The sequence below is a fragment of the Tigriopus californicus genome, chromosome 12 (genome assembly GCF_007210705.1).
Source record: "Tigriopus californicus strain San Diego chromosome 12, Tcal_SD_v2.1, whole genome shotgun sequence".
Taxonomy (NCBI): domain Eukaryota; kingdom Metazoa; phylum Arthropoda; class Copepoda; order Harpacticoida; family Harpacticidae; genus Tigriopus; species Tigriopus californicus.
In genome coordinates this window covers 4296433-4318737 of record NC_081451.1, presented here as the reverse complement: position 1 = coordinate 4318737, position 22305 = coordinate 4296433, and the positions used below count along the sequence as shown (strand labels likewise).

General features: G+C 39.3%; 1 protein-coding gene across 1 annotated transcript in view; it reads right to left on the bottom strand.

The window, feature by feature from the left end:
* Nucleotides 1-21015: 21015 nt before the first annotated feature.
* LOC131892196 (uncharacterized) overlaps nucleotides 21016-22305 on the bottom strand; it is a 3084-nt gene continuing 1794 nt past the window's right edge. The window contains exon 3 of the mRNA XM_059241983.1: nucleotides 21016-21038. Within this exon, the coding sequence (XP_059097966.1) occupies nucleotides 21016-21038 (23 nt within the window). The remainder of the gene's footprint in view (nucleotides 21039-22305) is intronic.

Genomic DNA, 22305 nt, shown 5'->3' with positions numbered 1-22305 from the left:
TAGAAATCGGCAAACAAAGAAGAATAAATTGGCACACGTTTATCAACACATTAAAACATAAAAAAGAGCAAACTAAAACTATAAAGTGGCACACGCATCTGGGTACCCAAAAAGTGTTTGTGGCACACCAAAAATAGAAATTTGCCCTCCGAAATTAAGAAGGTACACGCCAAATTTAAAAAGGTGCAGACCGAATTTAAGAAGGTACACACCAAGCGTAAAAAATAGCTCACGACTGGATCTCCACCCGATTTCGCTCTTGAAGCCGGCGAGACTGCGTGGCTTCGAGATGAATGTTGTGTTAAAATTTCTTTCACTTGGACTCATTCTACCAAGGTTCTTAGATATACAGGTTAGTTCAAAACGAAGTCAATGGTGATTGGTCGAGCGGTAAATAAGAGGCTGAATAAAAGCCACAGGAGTCCCAACTATTTCTCCAATCCTAATCCAAAACGTCGGATCTGAAGCACAGCTCTACTTCAGACGATGTGGGCAGGGGCGTGTCGGGATGAAGCGGGTTAAGATGGAGACGTATCGAAACTTGGCATGTTGAAATGTGGATGCGCCTGTATCTGTATAGGCGCATGTCTGGATCAGGTGAAATAGGGGCGTGTCCCAATGAGCAGGACAAAGGCGTGCCTTGGCCATTGTTTGTTGGACGTAGGATGGGATGACGGTGGGATCTCTCCATCAGGGCTGTATCATCATCACATTATCTTTGATAGAAATACGTCTTTGAATTAGACACACAACCCCAGAGAATGCGAGGACCTCACTTTGACATTACCTGGGCGAATAATTTTCTAATGCAACTGACTTGATACGTGGTTCAATGCATTCGCCATGATAGTTTAAGTCACGTCAGCTAGCTGTCGGTTTGTTTACATCGATTCGGACACTAGTTGCATTCTACCTACCAATGTCTGTAATACTTCAAGATTACCGTCATGACACACTGTTTTCTGAGCCAGAAGTGATCACTCATTTCTTTGAGATTTTTTGCCACTTAGCCCCGTTATTGGCCACTTGAATGAATGTATTTTCCAGCCTGCTCTTGTGAAAAATAAAACCTATGTGTTCATTGAAAGAGCAACACATTCTTTCCTCCCAAACTTTGGCGAACAGAAGTGCGGAAAGACGAACTATTTTCGATTAGTGGTTTAATAACGCGCCCAATCCAAGAATGAAATACATTGTGCGTATGTAGCCACGGACTTCTAGAGATATGGACTGCAAACGGAAGCAAAAATATCCTATCTCCTAAACCGCTCATCTTATTCCAAATAAGCACGTGATACGACCACAAGATCTTGTTGAATAGATGAACTCAGCCCAGTTTGAGCCCAAACCTATGTTTAGGGAACTCAGGAGACATATTCAAAGTTATGCAGTAAACACTACATAGGATTTGAATTTTCGGCCTGCTTTTGGTCAGCTACATAAGCTTTGGACAACATAACTTTGAAACGATCGACTTTGCAGGTAAATGATATAAAATTGACCTACCGTTAATTGAAGAGATCTACGTTTCTTATTTCATTACTTTAATTCCAAAAGTGGCTCAGAGTGGCTATGACCAAGAGCAGACCGATTTGCCGGCAAGCTCGTTCGCAGTCCATATTTCTAGAAGTCCGTGATGTAGCTCACGTTGGCCTCTCTTTTGAGCCGTAATCACGCATCCCATAAATGGTTCTGATTTCTGCCGCCAGAGGTACGATGAAATCGGGTGGAGATTAGACATGTAATGGGCTGAAACCCAGCTCGAAACTCGACAACATTTTGGCGTCTGGGCTAGTCCAGAGCTCAGCTCAGACCGAAGTGCTGAAACGTATTTGGCCCAAACCACCTCGAGCTGTGTTAACGCTCTGGTCTTTGCCAAATCTAAACCCATGGAGATCCCACTTTTGTTTCTGCAACGTATGAAGAACATACATAGAACTATTCACACGCAAAAAATTGAGAAAATCGGAAAGGGCTTTGGAAAGGTCAAAGTTCAAATGACAAATATGTCCATTACATGCCAAATTTCAATTGATACATTCGTTTAAAACAATTCTATCAAAAGGCCATTGTCGCAGGAGCATTTTAACCCGGGAGCTTTTAGGTCGACATTTTCATCAATATGCTTCTCATGCGAATCAGTCATTTAGCTTGAAGAACCTCAGTTAGGGTTCTCAACTCGAGCAAAAAATAGGCACCGCCGAGCAATCAAAGATCAAGAACGAGTCTTGAAGCAACCCTTTATTTGAGTCCTAGAAAGGCAGGGTTTTTTGACACTCCGTGAGGCGTTTTTGATTTTTACTTTTGTACCCTCCTTTGTAAGAGATGGGAGCCCTAAAGTCCTTTAAGCTAAAAAGCCGCCTTTCCGGAACAGTACACATGAGTAGAAGGGTTAAGTCAAAATTAATCTCATTTTTGATAACTACAGCCGGAGTTATTGCTATTCAAACACCGATGGCCAAGTGGTTTGGCCCAAAATGGACATGGCCCTAGAATACGCCCTGGTTGGCCTAGGCACCTGAAACTTGTTTTGTGACGTTTTTCTATGTCAACAAACCAGTGTGCCCACTTGACGTGTAATGCCCCAAGTGCCTTATTAGTCAAGAAATAAAGTCAGTCACGCAGCGCTCACAACACCAACGAAACATTATGAATGACAATGAATGGTCTATTGCAATCAACAATTTGGTTGTTCCTCAGCTCTTTGTTGAACGAGCTGTGAAAACATTTCATATTTTTCCAATTCAAATTATTTAAGCACTCAGCTCTGACAAAAGTAACTCCGAGGGGTTGGAAAGATACTGTTTAGGTAAAATTGAATTCTAAATTATTTTGACCAATTGATGGCAAAAACATTTCTTCACAAATTTTAACCATAAAAAAACTAAAATTTTGCGATGAAATTGAAAAGTTTTGGTCATGCCTAGGCGAAATTTTGAAGAAATATTCGGTAGAAAGAAGTTAAGGGCTATTTTGGCCGTGTCTGACAATGTTGGCCCCCGCTCAAGGATTTGTTTGGGCTTGAACCCAAAGCTTTCATTAACACATTCAGTAGTGATGTGCTGTCAATGAGCTAAATATAGCCTTAAGCCAATTGATAAGCCTCGCATTGTTCGTCACCAAAAAAAAAATGTTCCAAAACTTAAGTGAGCACAGTCTTGATGTCGGAACCAAACTAAGGGCCTGCTGAAGGCCGGCAAGAGACCGAAGGAAACGGGTGACCCATTTGGCGTCTATCTTTGCAATTCTTGAACAATGAGGAAGGATTTTTAGAAGGCACAGAGCCCTTGATTTCTTTCCATCTTGTACCACCCTATCCATAAGATGGCTGGTACAAAAATACATTTAGTATCAGCTCGCATTTGTTATGGTTCAATTTAAAAAAAAATCATTTTTTTATAATGTCTTCTTTGGATAACATGTATTGATTGGCAACTCAAGGTGCATTTACTTTTTCTATGAACTATAACAGAGGTTTTTGTATTCAATTGCCTTAGATTTTCAAACAATGTTGTTAACAATTATAGAAACCACTCGCTCATCTACTTTGTTGTGGACCATGATTTCAAGATGATTCAAAGTATGCGTTACACCTAGAAGTTATACCTAAATATGTGCCTAAATTAAAACTTTATTTAATGATGATTTATAAGCAAGACTATTATATTTCTGAGCCCAAAGACCAAGAAGATCGTGAATACCAATAATTAGGCAGCTTTTGCATAAAAATTCCATAATACATGAATAACCAAGCAAATAAAAACCTTTTTCCAACTTTTGATAATTTGTTTTTACGTATCTGAAAGTTATTTTGGCTGATTTTCATAACTTAAAGGCAACTGTTCTGACCAAAAGCATAAACTAATTTACCGACCCCTGGTAATCACATATCAGAGGTTATCTTGTCTCCTATAAAAGCAAGTCTGAGCTGAGACCATTTTTTATGGTACCGTCGCCTAAAAGAAACTTATGTTCAGAATCCTGTTATGACTGCAATTTTGACTACTGTCTTTTATTGCTCTTTTTTTGAACACCTAGTTTGGGTTAAGACAAGTTCTTGGTGCTATCTGACATGAGAACTAGAAACTAGACTGGCCAATAGGTATATTGGCTTATCAAGCTCAGACATAGCTCAGCCCACAGATCATATAACGACTATATGTTGCATTGGCCCGACCTCAGTGCAGAGGAAAATGGATTTTGTGTCAACAGCTCTGTACACCAAAAAAGAGGAGGGTGACTTCCTGATCAGTACTAATGACCTACAATCGCTGGGTCTTCAACGAACGCAATCAGTGACAAACTCACTCAAAATCATCCAGCCTTGATTATGTTTAGTACCCATCAATAGTTGGTCACCTTACCCTCATCAGCCCCCAGATTCTGTGCATAAGCCAAGCAGCAGTTAATGATTTGCGTGTTGGCTCCACAGATGTTGTATGCTACTTCGCTCTTGTTGTGCACCAAAATTTGGTTTGGTGTGCCAAAATCTGTTGTTGGTGTGCTTGCTTTTGATTGTGTACTTTTTTTATCTATGGGTGTGCCATCTTATCTACTGGTGTGCTGACCAAAAACTTTGGCGTACTTTTTTTCCTTTTTTGGTGTGCCTGTTTTTATGTCCCCCTTTTTAATTCCCGCCTTCGGTGGTAGGGCTACTAAAGCTCAACTTCTATTCGGACGTTTAGGCAAGCGCTGGTACCAGCAAACAAACTTGCCTGCCAATGCCAGTGATGCAAAATTGGCGTTTCAAACTAGTTTCAACGAAGGTGACCTTTCCTCATTTAGCAATGTGAAGGAAGGGTCAGCTTCTCGTAAACGTGTTTGATGCCCCAAATTTGCATCACTGACACTGGTACCAGCAAACAAACGAACCTACCAGAGCTTGCCTAAATGTCCCAATGGGCAATGGCTTTGGCAGATTCCTGAAGAAGTAAACCTTAAGATTGCCATCACAAACGACAATTATCTGAACTTCAATGTCACTGACAAATATTTTTCGGCAACATCCGCATTAATACGTAGACCACTATAACCCTGATCGAAACTAAATTTAGGCAAAAAAATCAGGTTTAGATGTTGGTAACAACGTTTATTAGGATTCAGCAGCTTACGTAACAAAATGCAAGCAAAATGTAAACAAGGTCTGGTTGAAAGTGCGGGTAAGCAAAGGAGTAACTAAACAAACAACGACGTTCCACTTTTTGTTCTTTAGTCCAAATGATTCAATGTTGTAGGCTTATTTAGCTCTCAAACAATGCTTTGTTACCGTGAGTGGCTAAATATCAAAAACAATTGTCTCAAGGTGACCACCAGTTTGTTACGCCAAGCAAACATTCCATTTATGAACGACTTACACCAAAGAGAACATACTTCAAACATAAAATAGTAATGTTTCGTTAAAATGGCCATTTACTGGTTAAGCTGTACATGACCTCAACTGTTCGTGGCCTAAATATGTGTCTTTTTCTTCTTGAAACAATTGGTACGATGGTTTTGATTTTTTTGTTCTCATGAGCTTGGCTATCATAACACAAAATCGACAAAAGGCGCTATAAACGACAGATTCCATAATTGATCTGTTTTGTTATAAAACTACTTACTAGACACAGGTTGTACCAAGGTAGAAACCCTGATAATCATGACCTTCTGGTCCACAAAAGTTGAACCCGAAATTAAACCGATCATGTCAACAGTATGACCCCAATTTCTTCACAATTAACATGAGTCCCTCTCAACAGACTATCTTTTCAGGCATCACAGAGAACCAATTTCAGCTTACATCCATTTTCTTTTTTCGAAGAGCCAATCATGATATGTCATGAAGTAAGCAGAGGCGCTTAAGTGCGTCACCAGTTGTCCTTTGTCCTTGTCCTTGTCTTTGAATAGATTGGTGTTTGGTTTGAAATTGGCACAGCTGAAATTGGGAACAGCTGAAATTGGGAACAGCTTGGATTGGAAATTTGCGTTACGTGAGAGTTTGGGAATTCCCATCAGTAGTAAGCAATCCCTATCGAAGTGAAAAGGCGAACGAGGCGAGAAATTCAAACTGAACGGATATTGTCATTTTCAAGGTCAAAGTTTCAGATGTTCCAGTCTATAATTTTGCCCAAAAATGTTACGTCAATACGACATTTTGGAGTTGTTTCAGAATCAATCACAATTAGAATCCTTTTTGCATCATATTCTGGGCTAGAGGGCAAAAACGTTCAGACCACTTTCGGTCAAACAACTTTCGAGGTAAAGTCGGCAAATCCCCTATGTACTGTAAACTTGATGATTGCCCGAATGTAAAAATCTTCAAATTGCCCTCATGCTAGATTTCAAAAGAGATTGTCGCTTCTTTCATTTAATGATCATTTATCAAAGAAATTGAGTGGCTAAGATTAATGCAAAAAAGAATGTTTCACCCAACATGACTTCGGCCAAGAACTGGCCAAAGGAAAATTAGTCACCCTTGGAAAATGACTAATTTTCAAAGCTGCCGAGCCCCTATTAGAATAAATGGACATTTTGTAAGATGCAGTATCGCCACAATCCAAAACCTAGTAGTGTTAAGGTCTAAAATATTACAATGACAACCAAAAAGGTATAGCTGTGTTAGGCAAGTTAAAAATATTTTAAACCTAGACAACGGGTTTTGGACCTAACTTTTCAGTTGAAAGGACCAGACCTGTGTCGATTCATTTTTTAAATGTAATTGATTACAAGTATAAGGATGTGAAATGTAGTTAATTACAACTATAAAGATAGGATTTACTTTCAATGCCTGAATTGTGCAATTTTTGTTTTGACCATCTTCATACCATGTAGTTTCTTAATAAGTGTTTGAAAAAATCATTTCATGAACTCTTGCCATAAGAAAAAAAGAATAATGCTCAACATCGCCAACCTATCATTAGAGGGCGACGAATACGCTGGACTTTGGTACACTATGTTTGTAGCCGTTATCCATCCCAAAATTTGTGCAAAGTGACATTTTTTATTCATCATCGTAATACTTTAGACCTAACGTAACCAAACCAAACCTACCCTAACCTTCAAGGTTCATTTGGCATTATGCCTTATTAAAAACAAAGTTGCTTCAAAAAATAATTTTCTTTTGTCAAAAGAAGTTTACTGTCACTATTACCCCCAAAACCGAATCATTTGGAGCCGGGGTAAATAATTTTGACAACAAACAAGAACTTTGGTCATACTTTTTTAGGTTTCAAAACACGAATGGCAACCCTGCTAGTCTATCGTAAAGAATTTAAAAAAAAAGATTAATTGCTCGGTGAGAGCTCGGTCATTTTCAACCAAGATGAACAAAATCTCGACCAAAATAGTTTTAAAGGTAAGTCTCACAACTGAATATTCTTATACAGTAGTATTCAGTCTCACAATTTCATTTTCCAAAAGCTAAATCATTGAGGTTCAATTGTATTTTCCAAGTGTGCGCAAAAATACCATCAATTTTGAAATTCGTAGTGGAACACCCGATGATGTTTCATTCACATGAGTTTTATTGCGAAATGTGCCGCTAAAAGGGTGCCGTCTTTTTTTCTGTAGAATTTTCATTGTTGTCCTTAAATGGTCAAGCAAAAATCATACGTGTAAGACATAGCAAAGTGATTGATAGAGCGAGTTGTCGAAAAAATTGAGAGTCGGCTGGGTCGAGTCGAGTCGTCGGGTGGAGTTGTCCTGGAACCGGTGTTTACACGTCTAAAGTACTTCTCATTGAAGCTTATTTTGATCTCTATGGATCGTTTAGTGTTTCGAAATGAGCCATGATGGAAGTGTTCATATTTGAGCCGTCCTTGCTTTAGCACACCCAACCTAACATAACATAATACAACGTAACATAACCTTTCCATTGCAAGGGTCTGGGGGTCGCTGCTCAGGTGCAAGAATCTTACTAATACTGACTGGAATGTCTTGCCGTTTTGGTAAAAGGTAAAAAAAAAACTAAAAAATAGTATGTCCCTGAAGTCAAATTCAGAGCCCATTTTTTTAGACCTCGGTCGTAGATCAGTTCCAACTCCTCCAATCTCGAAGCCAGTTTTGCTTGTGCACAGTCCAGAATCATTTTGGTTCGTTTTCTCTCTTCCTTGACTGGAAGCCAACAAGTTTCATGCTCTAACACGAAAATGATCCGAAGGTTTTCACCAAAGTCTCAAAACTAATAGCTCGATCCCGCTTAACATTTGCTGTTCAAACGCTAAACTCGTTCCTAGATCAAGGTCGAACCCTTATCGCAACGGGAATCAAACAGGGCAACTCTCTGTCGATCTTTTCAGAGGACCATTTTAGAAAATTTCACTTGCGAGTCCATTTAAAAGTTACACTTCATATTGTTTATCGTGAAACCACTCAAGGCACCAAGAGATGATGATAGAAGAGTAATGGTATTAAAATTGAAATATTGAAGCCAAAGGTTAAAAACTAAATAAGATTAAAGGTGGAGAAGTAGGAGATGATAGGAGTCATTCGCCAATAGATTCAATCTCACATGAAGTTTGTGTAAAAATATTTTTCATTGAGGAGGGATAGCACATTTGCAGAGTGGTAGTAAATTGACGTAAAAAATCCACGCTGAAACAAGGCGAGACTAGAGCACAGTCTTAGATCCAGCGGCAAGAAATACCACAATTTCACAATACGAACAAAAAAGCCCCCTATCGTACGTTTGGGCGTATTAATTGATGTTTTAGATGTTTATAGTTCTGCTTCGTGTTTGTACACTTGAGACCACATTTGTTGTCTCTATACGGTAACACTCTTCTGTAGTTAAGTCGTATATATCCAGCAAATTCCGCGCAATTTTAAAAGCGCAGACCAGAACCATTCAAAGTCGTTGCTCCTCTAGGGTCACGAGCTTGAGGCGAAATAGCCTATCGGGATATGGAATTTTAGTGTAAGGCAGAATCCATCGCGAAAATTTTTGTTGGACGACCTCTATTCTAAGAATATCCCTGGAATATGACGAACCTGAGTGCAAACTCCAAAAGTAGTAGCACATAGGTTTTGTATAATCTTGTCAGTGGATCTACGTTCTTTGAAGTAAAGGTCCATTTCAAAAGAGCCAACATGCAATAGCCTTTCGCAGCAACACAAGCACTTTGCTCTTGAAAGCTAAGTTTCTTATCAAACACGACACCAAGATCCCTCTGCGCTGTTAAACTCTCCAGGGATTGCCCATTCAAAGTGTAGGATCGGCCATTGTTGGTCCGACCTATGTGTAAGACTTTGCCCTTGGACACGTTGAGGGACTTTCGAAATGAGCTCAGTACCTATGTACAACTTGTCGCCTTACCTGGTTTTGTATTTCACATACAACGGTATTTATAAGGGATTGGAGCTAACGCAGTAGCTCGAATTAGCATCTCGCTACACCTTCCCCCCAGATCAAAGATCTCACAAAAGGGACGATTCCCGACGGCATCTCGAAATTCCATGGCATCGCACCATCAAGGTTCCACAGAAGAACCGAATCCACATTCAATGGCATCGCAGAATGCAGGCTGCACATCAAACTGCTCGACAGGTCGCTTCCACACTCAATCTACGATTTTATTTTTGACAATAGTCTTTATGCACCCCAGGGAGTGCTAGAGTCGTCTCAAACAATAAACAAAACAAAACTCCATGTTGTTGGCTAGGGACCAATTGTGTACGTAATCAATGTCTCGTTGAAATTCGCAATAATTGGCAGGACTAATTGTCTCTCGCACCATTTTCGTATCGTCGGCAAATTTAAAAATACGTGTACCCCCTTTACCGTCGCCAGAAATGGGTCAAAGCTCCTCGTCGATTGAACTACAATCCATCAGAATTTGATGTTGTTTGTTCTGAGCACTTTGTGCCTTCAGATTACAAAGACCTCTCGAACATTAAATATTGTATTCTTAAATCTGACGTGATTTCAAGTATTTTCAAATCCTTTCCTGTGCATTTTCAAAAAAAAATCTGAAAAGTCAATCCCTCAGCATCCTAACTCCACTTCTACATCTCTTTCTGCAAATCTAGTGAACCATTTACCTGAACAATCCTCTACATCTCCCATCGTCTCCCCAACTTTGACTTCGCCTTCCTCGTCCAACTCTAGTGTCATTCCATTTCCTGACCCTGTACTGTCGATCATATCAGATCATACCTATAACTTCAGACCTTGGCTTGACAAGGCGAGAGATGAGTGTATAAATTAACAAAGCTTCGTGAAAAACAGTTAAAACAGAAGATCGGCAGCGAAGACAAAGCAAAATAGTGAAGAAGAAAGTTGACACTTCATCGAGTCAACTAAACTTTGTTCTTGAGGAGATTCATAAAGAGAAGCTTATGTCAGCAGAATCTCTGAATGTCTTTGAAGGACGGTTTTCAGACGAACAGCCAAAACTTGTCCAAGAATTAGTAGGATCTAAAGGAAAGGAAAGCAGAGCCATTCGATATTCTCCGGAGATGAAAGATTTTGCCGTCACGCTGTTCTATAACAGTCCTCAAGCTTACAACTTTGCCGCAAAGCTCCTTACACTTCCTGATCCTCGTTCGATTTGCCGATACGTTGGGTCCATTGGGTCCATTCTGGATTTCAGACTCCTGCTTTTCAGGAGTTAGGACGACTTAAGTTCGATCAAAACTACGATGACGCCAACTTGATTATTGGTGGAATGTCGATCAAAGCATTAGTGCAATTTGATTCTGAATTGGGCAAATACTTTGGCCTTTTAGACTTTGGTGGTTCCAACAGCACCGGAGAGGACGTCCCCGCAAACGAAGCCTTAGTGGCAATGGTTGTGGGATTAAAATGCTTCTCGAAGCCCCCGATTGCCTTCTTTTTAATCAAGGGGATTAAGTCAGACATTCTTGGTTTGCTGGTTTGATTCGCATGAGCATTTTTCAATGCCATGAAAATGGTGTTAATGTTCGCACAGTTTGTATGGACGGAACAATCGAACAATCCGCAACATTTGTGCATTCAATAAGCTCGGATGTAACCTTCAGCCTAAAACAGTGTCAGACATTTCAACGGAATTCCCACATCCACATCCCAATGCAAAGAGCTCTGTTTTTGCCATATGTGATCCGGTTCATATGTCCAAAAATGTATGGAACATGCTCGCTGATTACGGAAGAATTGTCTGGCATGGGAAAGGAGTCAATAAGTGGAAGCACATTGAAGATCTTCATGCGTTGCAAGAGGAGCATTCTCTTCGCCTTGGAAACTAGCTCACGGCCAAGTATGTGTCTTTCAGAAAAAGCAAGATGAAGGTATCTCTAGCAGAAATCCCTGGATTTAATGAGAAGGATGTGATGGCAACATGCGGATTTCTTGAACTTCACGACAAACTTTTTGATGTTTTGAACAGTCAGGAGAAAACTGCGTGTGATTTAAAGGCACCATTAACAACTGAGAACGTTCAGCAAGCAGGAGTCTTTCAGCAGTTTATCGCCATGTATAAAGATCTTTAAAGGGACGCAGCGTGAAGATCATTCATTCGAAACGTAGGACAGGGCCATTGGGATTCATCGCTTGCATTTACTCCATAAAAAGACCTGTTCAGCTTATGGAGTCCGACGTGTTCAAAATTGACGGTTTGCGATGCTACAAACTAATCCAAGATCATCTTGAGAAGTTTTTTGCAGCCATCAGACAAAGAAATGGATGGTCCTACAACCCTACTCCGCAGCAGTTCAGATTTGCCTTTCGCCAACTACTCTGTCATGCAGGCAAAGGAGTCATTCATGCAAACAATGCGAATTGTATTGCTCAAGATGAAGCTGTGATGCTAACCATGACAAATATGGCTTCACGTAGTCAGATCATTGCTCGGATGATGATGCCCGAAGCTAGCCAAATTCAGTTTGTGCTCAAGGACACAAATTCAACGGTCACCGATAAAACCATTCACATGAATGGATGCGTCGCTTCCATTTGCCGTGTTTGTGCCTNGTGTTTGTGCCTCCTCCATTGCTTACATTGCTGGCTTTTTCGCATTTTCCCTTCAGGACCACATCCATTGCTCCCTCTGCAAGTTGTCCTTGTGTCATTCAGAGATGGATCCATGTCCTGATACTACGCTAATTTCGTTCAAGGACTATTGTCCAGATGACCCAGAAAAGGGACTTAAAATCCCCTCAGGTTCTCTGTGTCGTCTCCTTTTCTTATGTGAAAAAGTGTTTCGAAGAAACTCAAGCAACTTTGGAAAACTCGACATCGATCGCAAGCTTCTGATTGAAGTACTGAGAGAGGTTAATTCATCCACAACGTTCCCAAGCTTGTATAATCATGCCCTGGAAACTTCTGATGGTATTGATAATCATTATATAACAATAGTTCATTTGATATGTCGCAAATACCTTGATCTACGTACAAAGAAACTTCTAAAAGACATTCATAACCAGTGAAAGGTCGGAAGAGGCGGAAATGCAATTCACCGCAGTCGAATCTTCCAAAATGCTTGAAAAATTTAATCACAAGGTAATTAGTCATGCCATGATGACTCCCTTTTTACGGAATCAATGATAATAAACGGCATCGTTCTGAACAATATTGTTTTGTGTATAACTATAACAATCTATCTTCGGGCTGGTGAGTCGCTCCATAGCTTCAGTCTATTTTGCCATTACGTACACACGCACATCTCCTATTCCAAGTTCCTACTTGGAATAGGAGATGTGCGTGTATAACACACGCTTGTAGCGACACTGTCTGTCTACTTTCCCACTTCTTGCTATCTTTCTTCTCTGTACTCTCCTTGCCCTGTATAAGCTTCCTTTACCGTAAATATAATCAATCAGTCTTCTACCACCTCTCGACTCATTACGTTGTCGGGCCAATATGGTCCCGCCACAAGCTCACTTTTAATTTTGTTGTTACAAGGGTGGGAGTGGTGAATGTCTTGTTGGTTTAACTTGTCTTGACTAGCGAAGCTGGTCATGACATCGTCCCACTTTCCGATGGACAGCCTTGTGCCTCTGTTAAATAGCCTCTGTTAAGTTTATTAAATCGTCTAACAAATCAATTATTTTTTTGAACGCATTACTAACTAAAATTACAGCAATTTGATTTGAAATGTAAGTAATACCCTAATCATTGATTTGAAATATAATCATTTGCACTTACTTTTACTTTTCAGTTGTAATTCAATTACTTTCGATTACTTAATGTCCTTTCTTGACCTTATCAGCTTTCTTTGAGACTCACTTTGATAAAGTTCCTGATAAGAAAGCCCCGTCTATTGAGTATATAGTACCGAAAGTGAGATGAAAGACGATGGATATAGAAAAATGATGCAAAAGTATGTGCGCGAAGATTGCGCAAGAATGTAATAACAATCTGCATTTGAGAAAGCTCAATTACATTAGACTAAATGCAATCAATTACAACTGGAATTCCTCTGAGTTTCTCATGTAATCAATATCAATTACAATTCCTTTAAGTTCAAAAGTAGTCAAAATTTCAATTCCTTTGACTTCAAAATATAATCAATTACATTTTGTACATTAAAATACAACTTGATTTTTTTCTTCTCTTTTCCAATTGCTTGGATCAGGGTGTATTCCATACAATTATGATGATAAAATGAAGGTGATAATTTGCCTTTACTGATTTTCCCTTTATAATTTTATTCTTACACTGCTCTTTCCTGCTGATCTTTAATGCTCAATTTTGTTAAATGCAATGGACGGGCTCCCTGACTATAACGACTTTCAATCACGTTCATTGGCCTTAAAATCGCCATTTGTGCTTTGGAGGTCGCATACGACTTTTTTTCTGATAATGGGCAATCATGAGGTCAATCGTGGCAAACTTTGTTTGCTTTGTGGTACTGCCTTTCTCGTATACGTAATTCCAATCGGATTGTTGACCACCATTCGAACTAGAGGGCTTGTCAGAGAAAGGTCACTCCAACCAAGCCACTTGAGACTTTGCTTTGAACACACCTGGCAGCCGCGAGGGAGGCAAAAAAAATCTCAGAAATCTCGTGAGTGTCGTTTCTCTGACTAGCCCTCTAATTCGAACCATTTACATCGAGGACTACTCATTGGAAGACTCGAGAATTCCTTGTGCAATGTGAAGGACGTGCGTGCGACGATTACACTACTTTCGAAATGCACATGTTAGTCGACCGTATTGTGATTGGTCATCTATGGCATCATTTCGACGGACCCGTGTTTCTCTCCCTTGCTCGTGTCACTCAATATGTGCACGTAATTCGGAAGTGAGGGAAGAAACAACGAAACCAAGTGCAACGTTGAAAACCCAAACTTTGAGTTGAAATCCCAAGCTCGACTTTGCGTACATTGTATGAGCCCATTGTACGATCCAGGTTGCTCTCACAAATGCGGAGCGAAAGCTTTGTTTGAGAACCTCGAAACTCGGTTGCCGCAAGCAAATATACACGTGATCAATTTGGTGTTCAACCATTGAAAAACGTTGAAGTCGAAGAACGTTGAAAATGACCATGTCCCTCGTGAAGCACATAGAGAATGAAGAAAAAGGAAACAACGTTGGGCAACTCAGCAGTGGAATCATGATAATGATGTGTATTGCAATTGCACACGATGTATTGGAAGGCTACAATAACTATCAGGATTCTCTCCCGTACCCCACTGAACGTTCTTCCCTTCGAATTCCAATTTGTCTGAGATCTTAAAATCGCCAATATTTTGTGTGGGATGACCTCCCATGCGAGTTGGTTTCGATGTCCTTTCTGTAATTGGAGACCTGGCCAAGATATTTCTAGAGAAGAGTTTCAACGATTCTTTGCATTTAACCAATCTATATTTGAGGAGTGGAAGAAGGCCGGATCACGAGATAACTTACTCAAGGAATTCTTCAACGTTGCATACTCTTTTGTTAAAAGAGTCCGCAATTCTGAATCTCCCTCCCACCTCCTTCTCGCCATCTTGCACTTGGCATAGTCGACAGGCTGCTTGATTGACTAAAGGAACATTCTAGTAGCATTGCCATGGAATGGACTTCAACGTTGTACCTCGTGCAGGACTGCTACCGAGGCGGGTTCTTCACGGGAAGAGCGTGCAATTAATTTCTGAAGAATATGGATAAGCTTAAGCAGTTTTCCAGGAACAGCCCCGATTTGCACACTGTACACCCCGTATTCCGATCTAAAGAAGGACATTTTCAAATTGGGTGAAAATCGCAAAAGCCCACTCTTTTCAAAATTCCTGTCTCTAATTTGTCGAAGGAAGAGCTAAATAGGTTGTTGTAAGATATTTAGGATTTTTGATGATCAAATATTTATGGTCGTCTCCTTGATCAATTTCGCATTATAATCCCGTATTTTTGGACACCCCGATCTGTCAGATGAGTGCTACCATAGCTTGCGCTTTTGGTTTTGCTTGCGCAAAAGTCCTTTGGGAGCATTTTAAAGCAAGAATATCATTTTACCAGATCTGAAGTATGCAATAACAGATGTCAAACAATGCTCAAGAATATTTGACCTCAAATATATCATATCTATGCGAACCACCCATATAGCAAAAGATTGGGGGTACATTTCTTCTTCTTTGATTATTTGGTAACACTAAATCTGGTCCGTGACGTCACAACTTATTGATATCAACAAGACTGAGTCGGCCATTATTAGTGCAAAAGCGATTGACACTGGTTCAAGAAATCGTCGAAAAAGAGAACAAGCGGATTATGCTGGTACTTTGTTTGGCTGAAATTTGATACTTGAGACATGTAGTGTTGTAAAAAGCAAACCGAAAACTGAAATGGCAGAGTGAAACATTGTAAAAGAGCCCGTCAAGGTGGTCAAAATCTGCGCCCATGCACCCTTCCCAAAGGCCCAATTGGTTATTTGAACAGTCATTTTGGTCGGCGGGAAGAGTCAATCAACTGAGCCAGAACTTTAATGCAATTCAACAATGTGTGTCTCAAAATGTTATTACCGGGCTCAATCAGACTGAGAAGCTCCCAATAATCATTCAGTTCTCGACTTGAAAACATGACAAAGTCTTTTCCTTAATATTGTTTACTATCTTATGTTCTTAATAAACAGACCAAAACACTTCAATGTATCTTGAATATATTTGTTGCTCTTGGTTTATACATGTGACAGGTACACATTCTTAGCCTAGTGAGTATTACATGGGCTATATGGAGCCTAATTGTCTACTTTAATTAAGTTATAATCATCAAAACAGCACAGAGTACAAGTTCACTTTGACACATTGTTGAGGTTTCTGGGTGTGGCTTGGTTGTTGATTATCTTGATATTTAATGATTCCAGCATATAAGAATAGTTTGAGGACCAACTGTGGTCTCTCTGTTTGGAAGAATGGCTCTCTTCTGTTGAAAAATTTTAGGGAAAGAAGAGCTTCAAGTTTATGCCATTTGAATACTTCATTAGATTGCAGTTTTGTCACAGAACTTCAATCTTCATCCACCGCCATTTTTGAATGGAGTTGACGTTTTTGACGTGATCTTTTACATTGTTCCACATTGTCATTTCAGTTTTCGATTTTCTTTACACTACGATACACGTATTGAGTATCAATTTCAGCCAAACTAAGCACCAATATAATCCACTTGTTCTCTTTTTCTATGATTTCTTGAACCAGTGTCAATCGTTTTTGCACTGGCAATGGCCGACTCAGAGTCTTGTTGATATCAATAAGTTAAGTGAATACTAATAATTGAACAATAAGTGAAGCACTCCGCAAATGAATATAAAGCGGAGAAATACTGTCAAGAAACGGCGAAATAATTTGGCATAGGTAATCCAGATTAGGAAATTATGAGGGTGGTTGGATTTTTAATCCATGCATCAATACCATACACTAAAAGTGCTCACATGTTTTGCCATTATGAAGCCATAGACATTGAAATGAATGATTATTTCGTACTTTTTCTTTACTTACCTCCAAATTCCAAATTTTAGCACGTGCATAGCCCTTAGTAAATTGAACAGTATATTAGATTCGAAACCAATGTACTTATGCCGAGATTTTAACATATTTCTTGGAGGCACTACAAAATATTCCAATTTCAATGATTTTGTTACCAATAACTAGACCTTGGAAAAGTAGTAGGAAAAATAAGCAAAAAAGAAGTGTAACTAAAAGGTAGAAAATTTACCAAAAAGGTAAGGAAATTAGCCATAAGGAGGTGAGGTGAACAAGCGGTAAATTTTACAAAAAAGGTTGAAAATAGTTCCAAGCTTTTTAAAAAAAGGTATGGGAAAATCGGTCTATTATCTGTCTTATTTTTTGGCCACAAAGCATTGAAAAAGTACTACCTTTTATTAGAGAGAAATACAAGTACAAGTAACAGAGGAGATATTCTTAAAAATCTGCGTAACGAGGTTTCAAGAAACTCCTGGAAAGACGTGCGTGGTCCATGGTCTGGTCTATGGAAAAATCCGCTATTGCTCGGCAATCTACTTACAAGTGCGTTTCACTGAACATGACCCACTCATCACCTCTCAAAATCAACTCCAGATTGCTTTTAAATACGTAATGCGCTTCTTATCTAGGAAAACTAGAAATGACCATATCGTATAATAGAGCAACTTTTCTCCGACAATAGCTTCCATTCATTGAATCGAATTGCAATTCATAGCTGTCTGGTGCGAAAATTCTCAATAATCAAACAAAAGGAATAGATATGTCTTTTCTGCCAAAGGTTGGTCCTCCCATAGCCACTCAAAACACAGTAAGACATAGCCGTCGGCCTTGTGCGAGGGGCAATCATTTTATTATCAATGCTATCAAACTGTTTAAGGCTCTCCCCGTTGTCTCGAAATGTCCAAAAAATTGGTCTTTCAAGTCCGCCATCATTCAGTTGCTACCCACTTACTCCAGTTATAAAAAAAGTACTTGTACTTATAAATGCATTCAAAACAAATCTTTGAGATGGTTTTTGGAAGACTAGGGCAATGCTTTGAAATCATGCAATTGTGGTATAGAAATTAAAATTATCATGGCTTCCCATCATGGCACAAGTGTTGTCAATTCCCTCAGGATTGAGTTCGTGCAATTTCTTTTGCTTGGGTGGGAAATATAACTAAACAAGGAAGCCACGTGTAATTGAAATTGTTTGTTAATGAAGCTTGAAGTTTATATTGATTTGGATTTAGTGTGTGGTGACCATTATTTTGAGGTCCTTCGTAAATCTTAGTTGTATTTATAACGCACTTCCAAGTTTGCTTCCTGCTTTCGTAAGGAAAAGTTTTGATGGAAATTCCCAAACTCATCTTGGCATAGTTCTACCTCAAAAAATCATAGCGAACAATTTTGATTTTATTGCTTTATAGAATTCTAGACCACATAAAAAACTTACATGCCTAAAAACATTATAAAAACTAAAATTTTCAAAAACATAATCAATGTAAATAGGGAGCACACTTGTTTCGCTCTTGGATACAAATTATGATATCATCTATTTCACAGCTACTGTGTTACATGGGATTTAGTGATCCAAATTTCATCGTTTTTAGCCCCAAAATGCCCCAGTTATATGTTACTTCAATTTCCCATAGAACTAATATCGATTTTCAATATCACAAAAATGAAAGATTAAATTTTTTTTCTCGCATAGTCTCACAATAGTAAAAATTTCTATATAATGTGACTTAAAACACACTGAAAGTGTAATCTTTGAAAATGTGTTTTACAATCATCATGTAACCACTTAATTACACATTCACTTGAATTATGAAGACAATACATACAACAAATAATGTTTTAGATTTTGTCGTTTCTTGAAGACTTTGTTGAAACTAATCAAAAATGGCTTCTTTAAGACTTCATTGATATTTATGAAATTATTAGTGACCGCTCAACTAAATGTCTTTTGGACGATTCTAAAATAAATTTTCAAAAATCTGCTGTTTTGAAAATATGCAAGTACAAGAAAAATAATCTTTTTTTTTGTAATCATGAAAATGGATATTAAATCTTTGGGAAATTGAATTAACATAACACAGGGCATTTTGAGTCTATAAACGATGAAATTGGAACCACTAAATCACATGCAACTAAGTAACGGTGAAATAGATGATATCAAAATTTGTATTCAGGAGCTAGATAATTGTGCTCCCTATTTACATTGAGTAGGTTTTTGAAAATTTTAGTTTTTATTAATGTTTTTAGGCATGTAAGTTTTTTATGTGGTCTAGAATTCTCTAAAGCAATGAAATCAAAATTGTTCCCAATCATTTTTTGAGGTAGAGATATGCCAAGATGTGTTTGGGAATTTCCATCAAAACTTTAAAGGGTATTTTGAACACTGTGACCATTCATTTGTTGAGAGAATGAACATTCTCCTCCGTCAGATTTGGCTTTCAGTGAATTCGAGTGAAAATCATACCTTAAAAACCGATTCTCAAAAAAGAAAACTGTGTATTCAATGGCGGGGGTGTTCTTCACATGTAGTTTACGCATTCAAGTTAAGTTCTCTTCAACCAAACAGCATGAAATAAGATTCATACCAAATGAAATTTCAATACGAGACCCCCTACACATTTGGCGAGGTTTTCGTCATATTTTTCGTCATTCCAATCTTGATTTTTCTCTCCTTGATAGATCTGTAGTATAAATTGGAATACTAAAAGGTTTTTATGGCTAGATTTTTTCTCCCTTTTGATCTAATCTGCTCGAGTTTTTCGAACCTGCCCAATTAGTTCAGCAGGTTTGTAAACACTCGAGCAGGTCCAAAGATGTTTTACTAGGAACATTGAGGATATGAGAGAGCTCTCGTATTGGGAGAGGTTAGAAAGGTTGGGATTGTTCAGTACTCAGAGAAGGTATGAAAGGTATCTGATACTGTACGTTTTCAAAAGTATTCATGAGCTTTGTCCCAACCCAGGATTTAGGGTCAATTCTAGTGACCGTAGAAGCTTAACGTGCGTTTTGAGAGCACCTTCAAGCCCTCGAGAATCCAGACTAGAAAGAACAATGAAGTCCACCTCTCTTCTTTCTTGGGCTCCTTCATCGTTCAATTTGCTCCCTTCTAATATGCGTAGGCCGTATATAGGCGTTGATCCAGTAGCAAGATTTTAGTCAGACTTGGACAAGTTTTTGACTAAAATTCCGGATCAACCTTATATTCGATTCGCCAGATCAGCCAACTCCAATTCGTTGGTCGATCAAATAATATATATAGATAAAAGTCAAGCCTAATGAATAATCTTCTCGTCTTGAACTGCTGGGATTCCAATCCCAGTAGCGGTAAGGAAGTCCATAAAAAAACTCTATTGACCCCGTTGTTTTCAGACCAAGCCGCTCAACTATCCACGCGGTCGACAATTTGTTACAGAATATACTGAACCGTAGTGAACATATATCTATCAATAGGTTAATAATTTGGCGTCAGATTTCGGGCGCACGTTATCAAAATGATCGACACCCTAAAATACCAGCTGAAGAACTTCCCAATGAACATGAAAGTGCAGTAATGTAGAAGAATTCAATGAATAAAAATCGTTGAAAACGTACCTTGCCCATTCTTTTATGATCTGAGCAGCATCACTTTACAATAGTGCATAACTTGTTGTCAGTTTACATCGTGGACTGCAACCCCGTGAGATTACGTCGGTCCATTACCGGTCCATTACCGTATCCGATCGACGAGATCCATACATCTAGAGGATTTCAACAAATCCCAGGGGAAGAGCATACGCCTGGAGAACTCTCCTAACCCAACAACATGGCTAAGGTCAAATTTGCCAATATTAGCTCCCTATCTACCCACAAAATAGGATTCTCCCAGTCACCTTATTTTCGAGTAATAATTGAGCCAAGACTTTCCACAGACAACGCATTACTTGTGGCGTTCCCCGAGGAAGGACCTTGGGGCTCCTGAGGTTTCTCATGTACTTTACGTATGTTAACGATGTTCCCATGCGACAAGTCTGAGCGTAGCCATGTTTGCAAATGACAACACCCAACAAAACTTTGGGAATGAGTTGGAAGTATTAGCCCATGAATTGTTCCGTTAAATTTAATGACTGACCAATAACACGAGATGGCCCTGCATGCGTGGAAAAAGCGTAATTCTTTTTTGTCTCGCTAAAAACTCGACGGCGTGTGAGCTGGAAAAAACATTAACGAGATTTTTGTTCGAAGGTTCGCGAACTCAGACGTTTGGGAACCCTTGTATTGTGCTTGAATCAAAAGTTGACTAGAATACGAAACCTGATTTTTAGCTAGATATTACTAGATGGTGGATTTGAAAGTCATGTATTGAGACATAAAATGTAATTTGCAAGTGATCAAAATAACAATAAAAAGTGACGAAATAATTTTTGCCTAAGATTGGTCGGAACCCAAGGTCTACAGGGTGGATCAAGATATTTGCCCCCTTGCAAATTTGCATCTTTCGTCTGTTTTCTTTCCCTCAAACTGGTTAATTTGGCGGGAAACTTTCTGGCGGGAAACTTCGTTCTGTCTCCAACACTCGTATTTAGAGTTAATTTGCAAAATTGTGTGTTACCTGTGCTAAACCAGTGATTCTACAAAGTGCGTTTTTTCATTGACGTTAATGTCAAGATGGCAGGACAGCCAAGTGAAAATGACCGGCACAGGGGCATTGGATTACTTCAACGCGGGAAAACGCAAAGGCAGGTTGCTGGTATTCTAGGGGTCCATCCTAGAGCAGTCAAACGCTGGTGGAAGCGTTTTCGTGATGGGGAGAGCCTTTCCAACCAAGGAGGTCGATTACCTGGGTCAAAACTCACCAGAGCAGCCAAAATTGCCATTGCCAAAAGCATTACCAAACGCCACCAATCAACCAGGAAATTAGCAAAACGGCTAAAAGCATCTTGTCATGATGTGTCCAAAGACACTGTCAGGCGCTATATGAAAAACGTGCTGAAGGTTCATGCCTATAAACCTCGAGTAGAGCCAAAACTGTCCAATGCCCAAAAGAAAAACCGATTAAAATTCTGCTAGGAGAGAGCTCATTGGAAAGTGGAGGACTGGCGCCATGTTCTATTCCGGAGATTTGAGATCTTACATCCCCCAAATCGCCAGAATGATCGTGTGTGGGCCCACAGTCAAGCAGATGTTCTTCCCTTTCAAACTGTGATGCATCCAACAAAAGTCATGGTTTGGGGAGTCATGAGCTACCGCGGCCTATCTGAATTGCATATAATTCCCAAAAATCAAATGGTAACGTCAGATTATTATGTTGGCAACATCCTTGAGGAATGTCTACTCCCTGCTCTGAACCGTTCCCGAGAGAAAGGAACTCTTGTCAGGAGGAAATTGTTGCCCGACATGTCCAAGGCAGTTTTCCAACAGGATGGTGCCCCAGCGCACACATCCAAGAAGGCTACAAAATGGCTCGAAATGAATTTG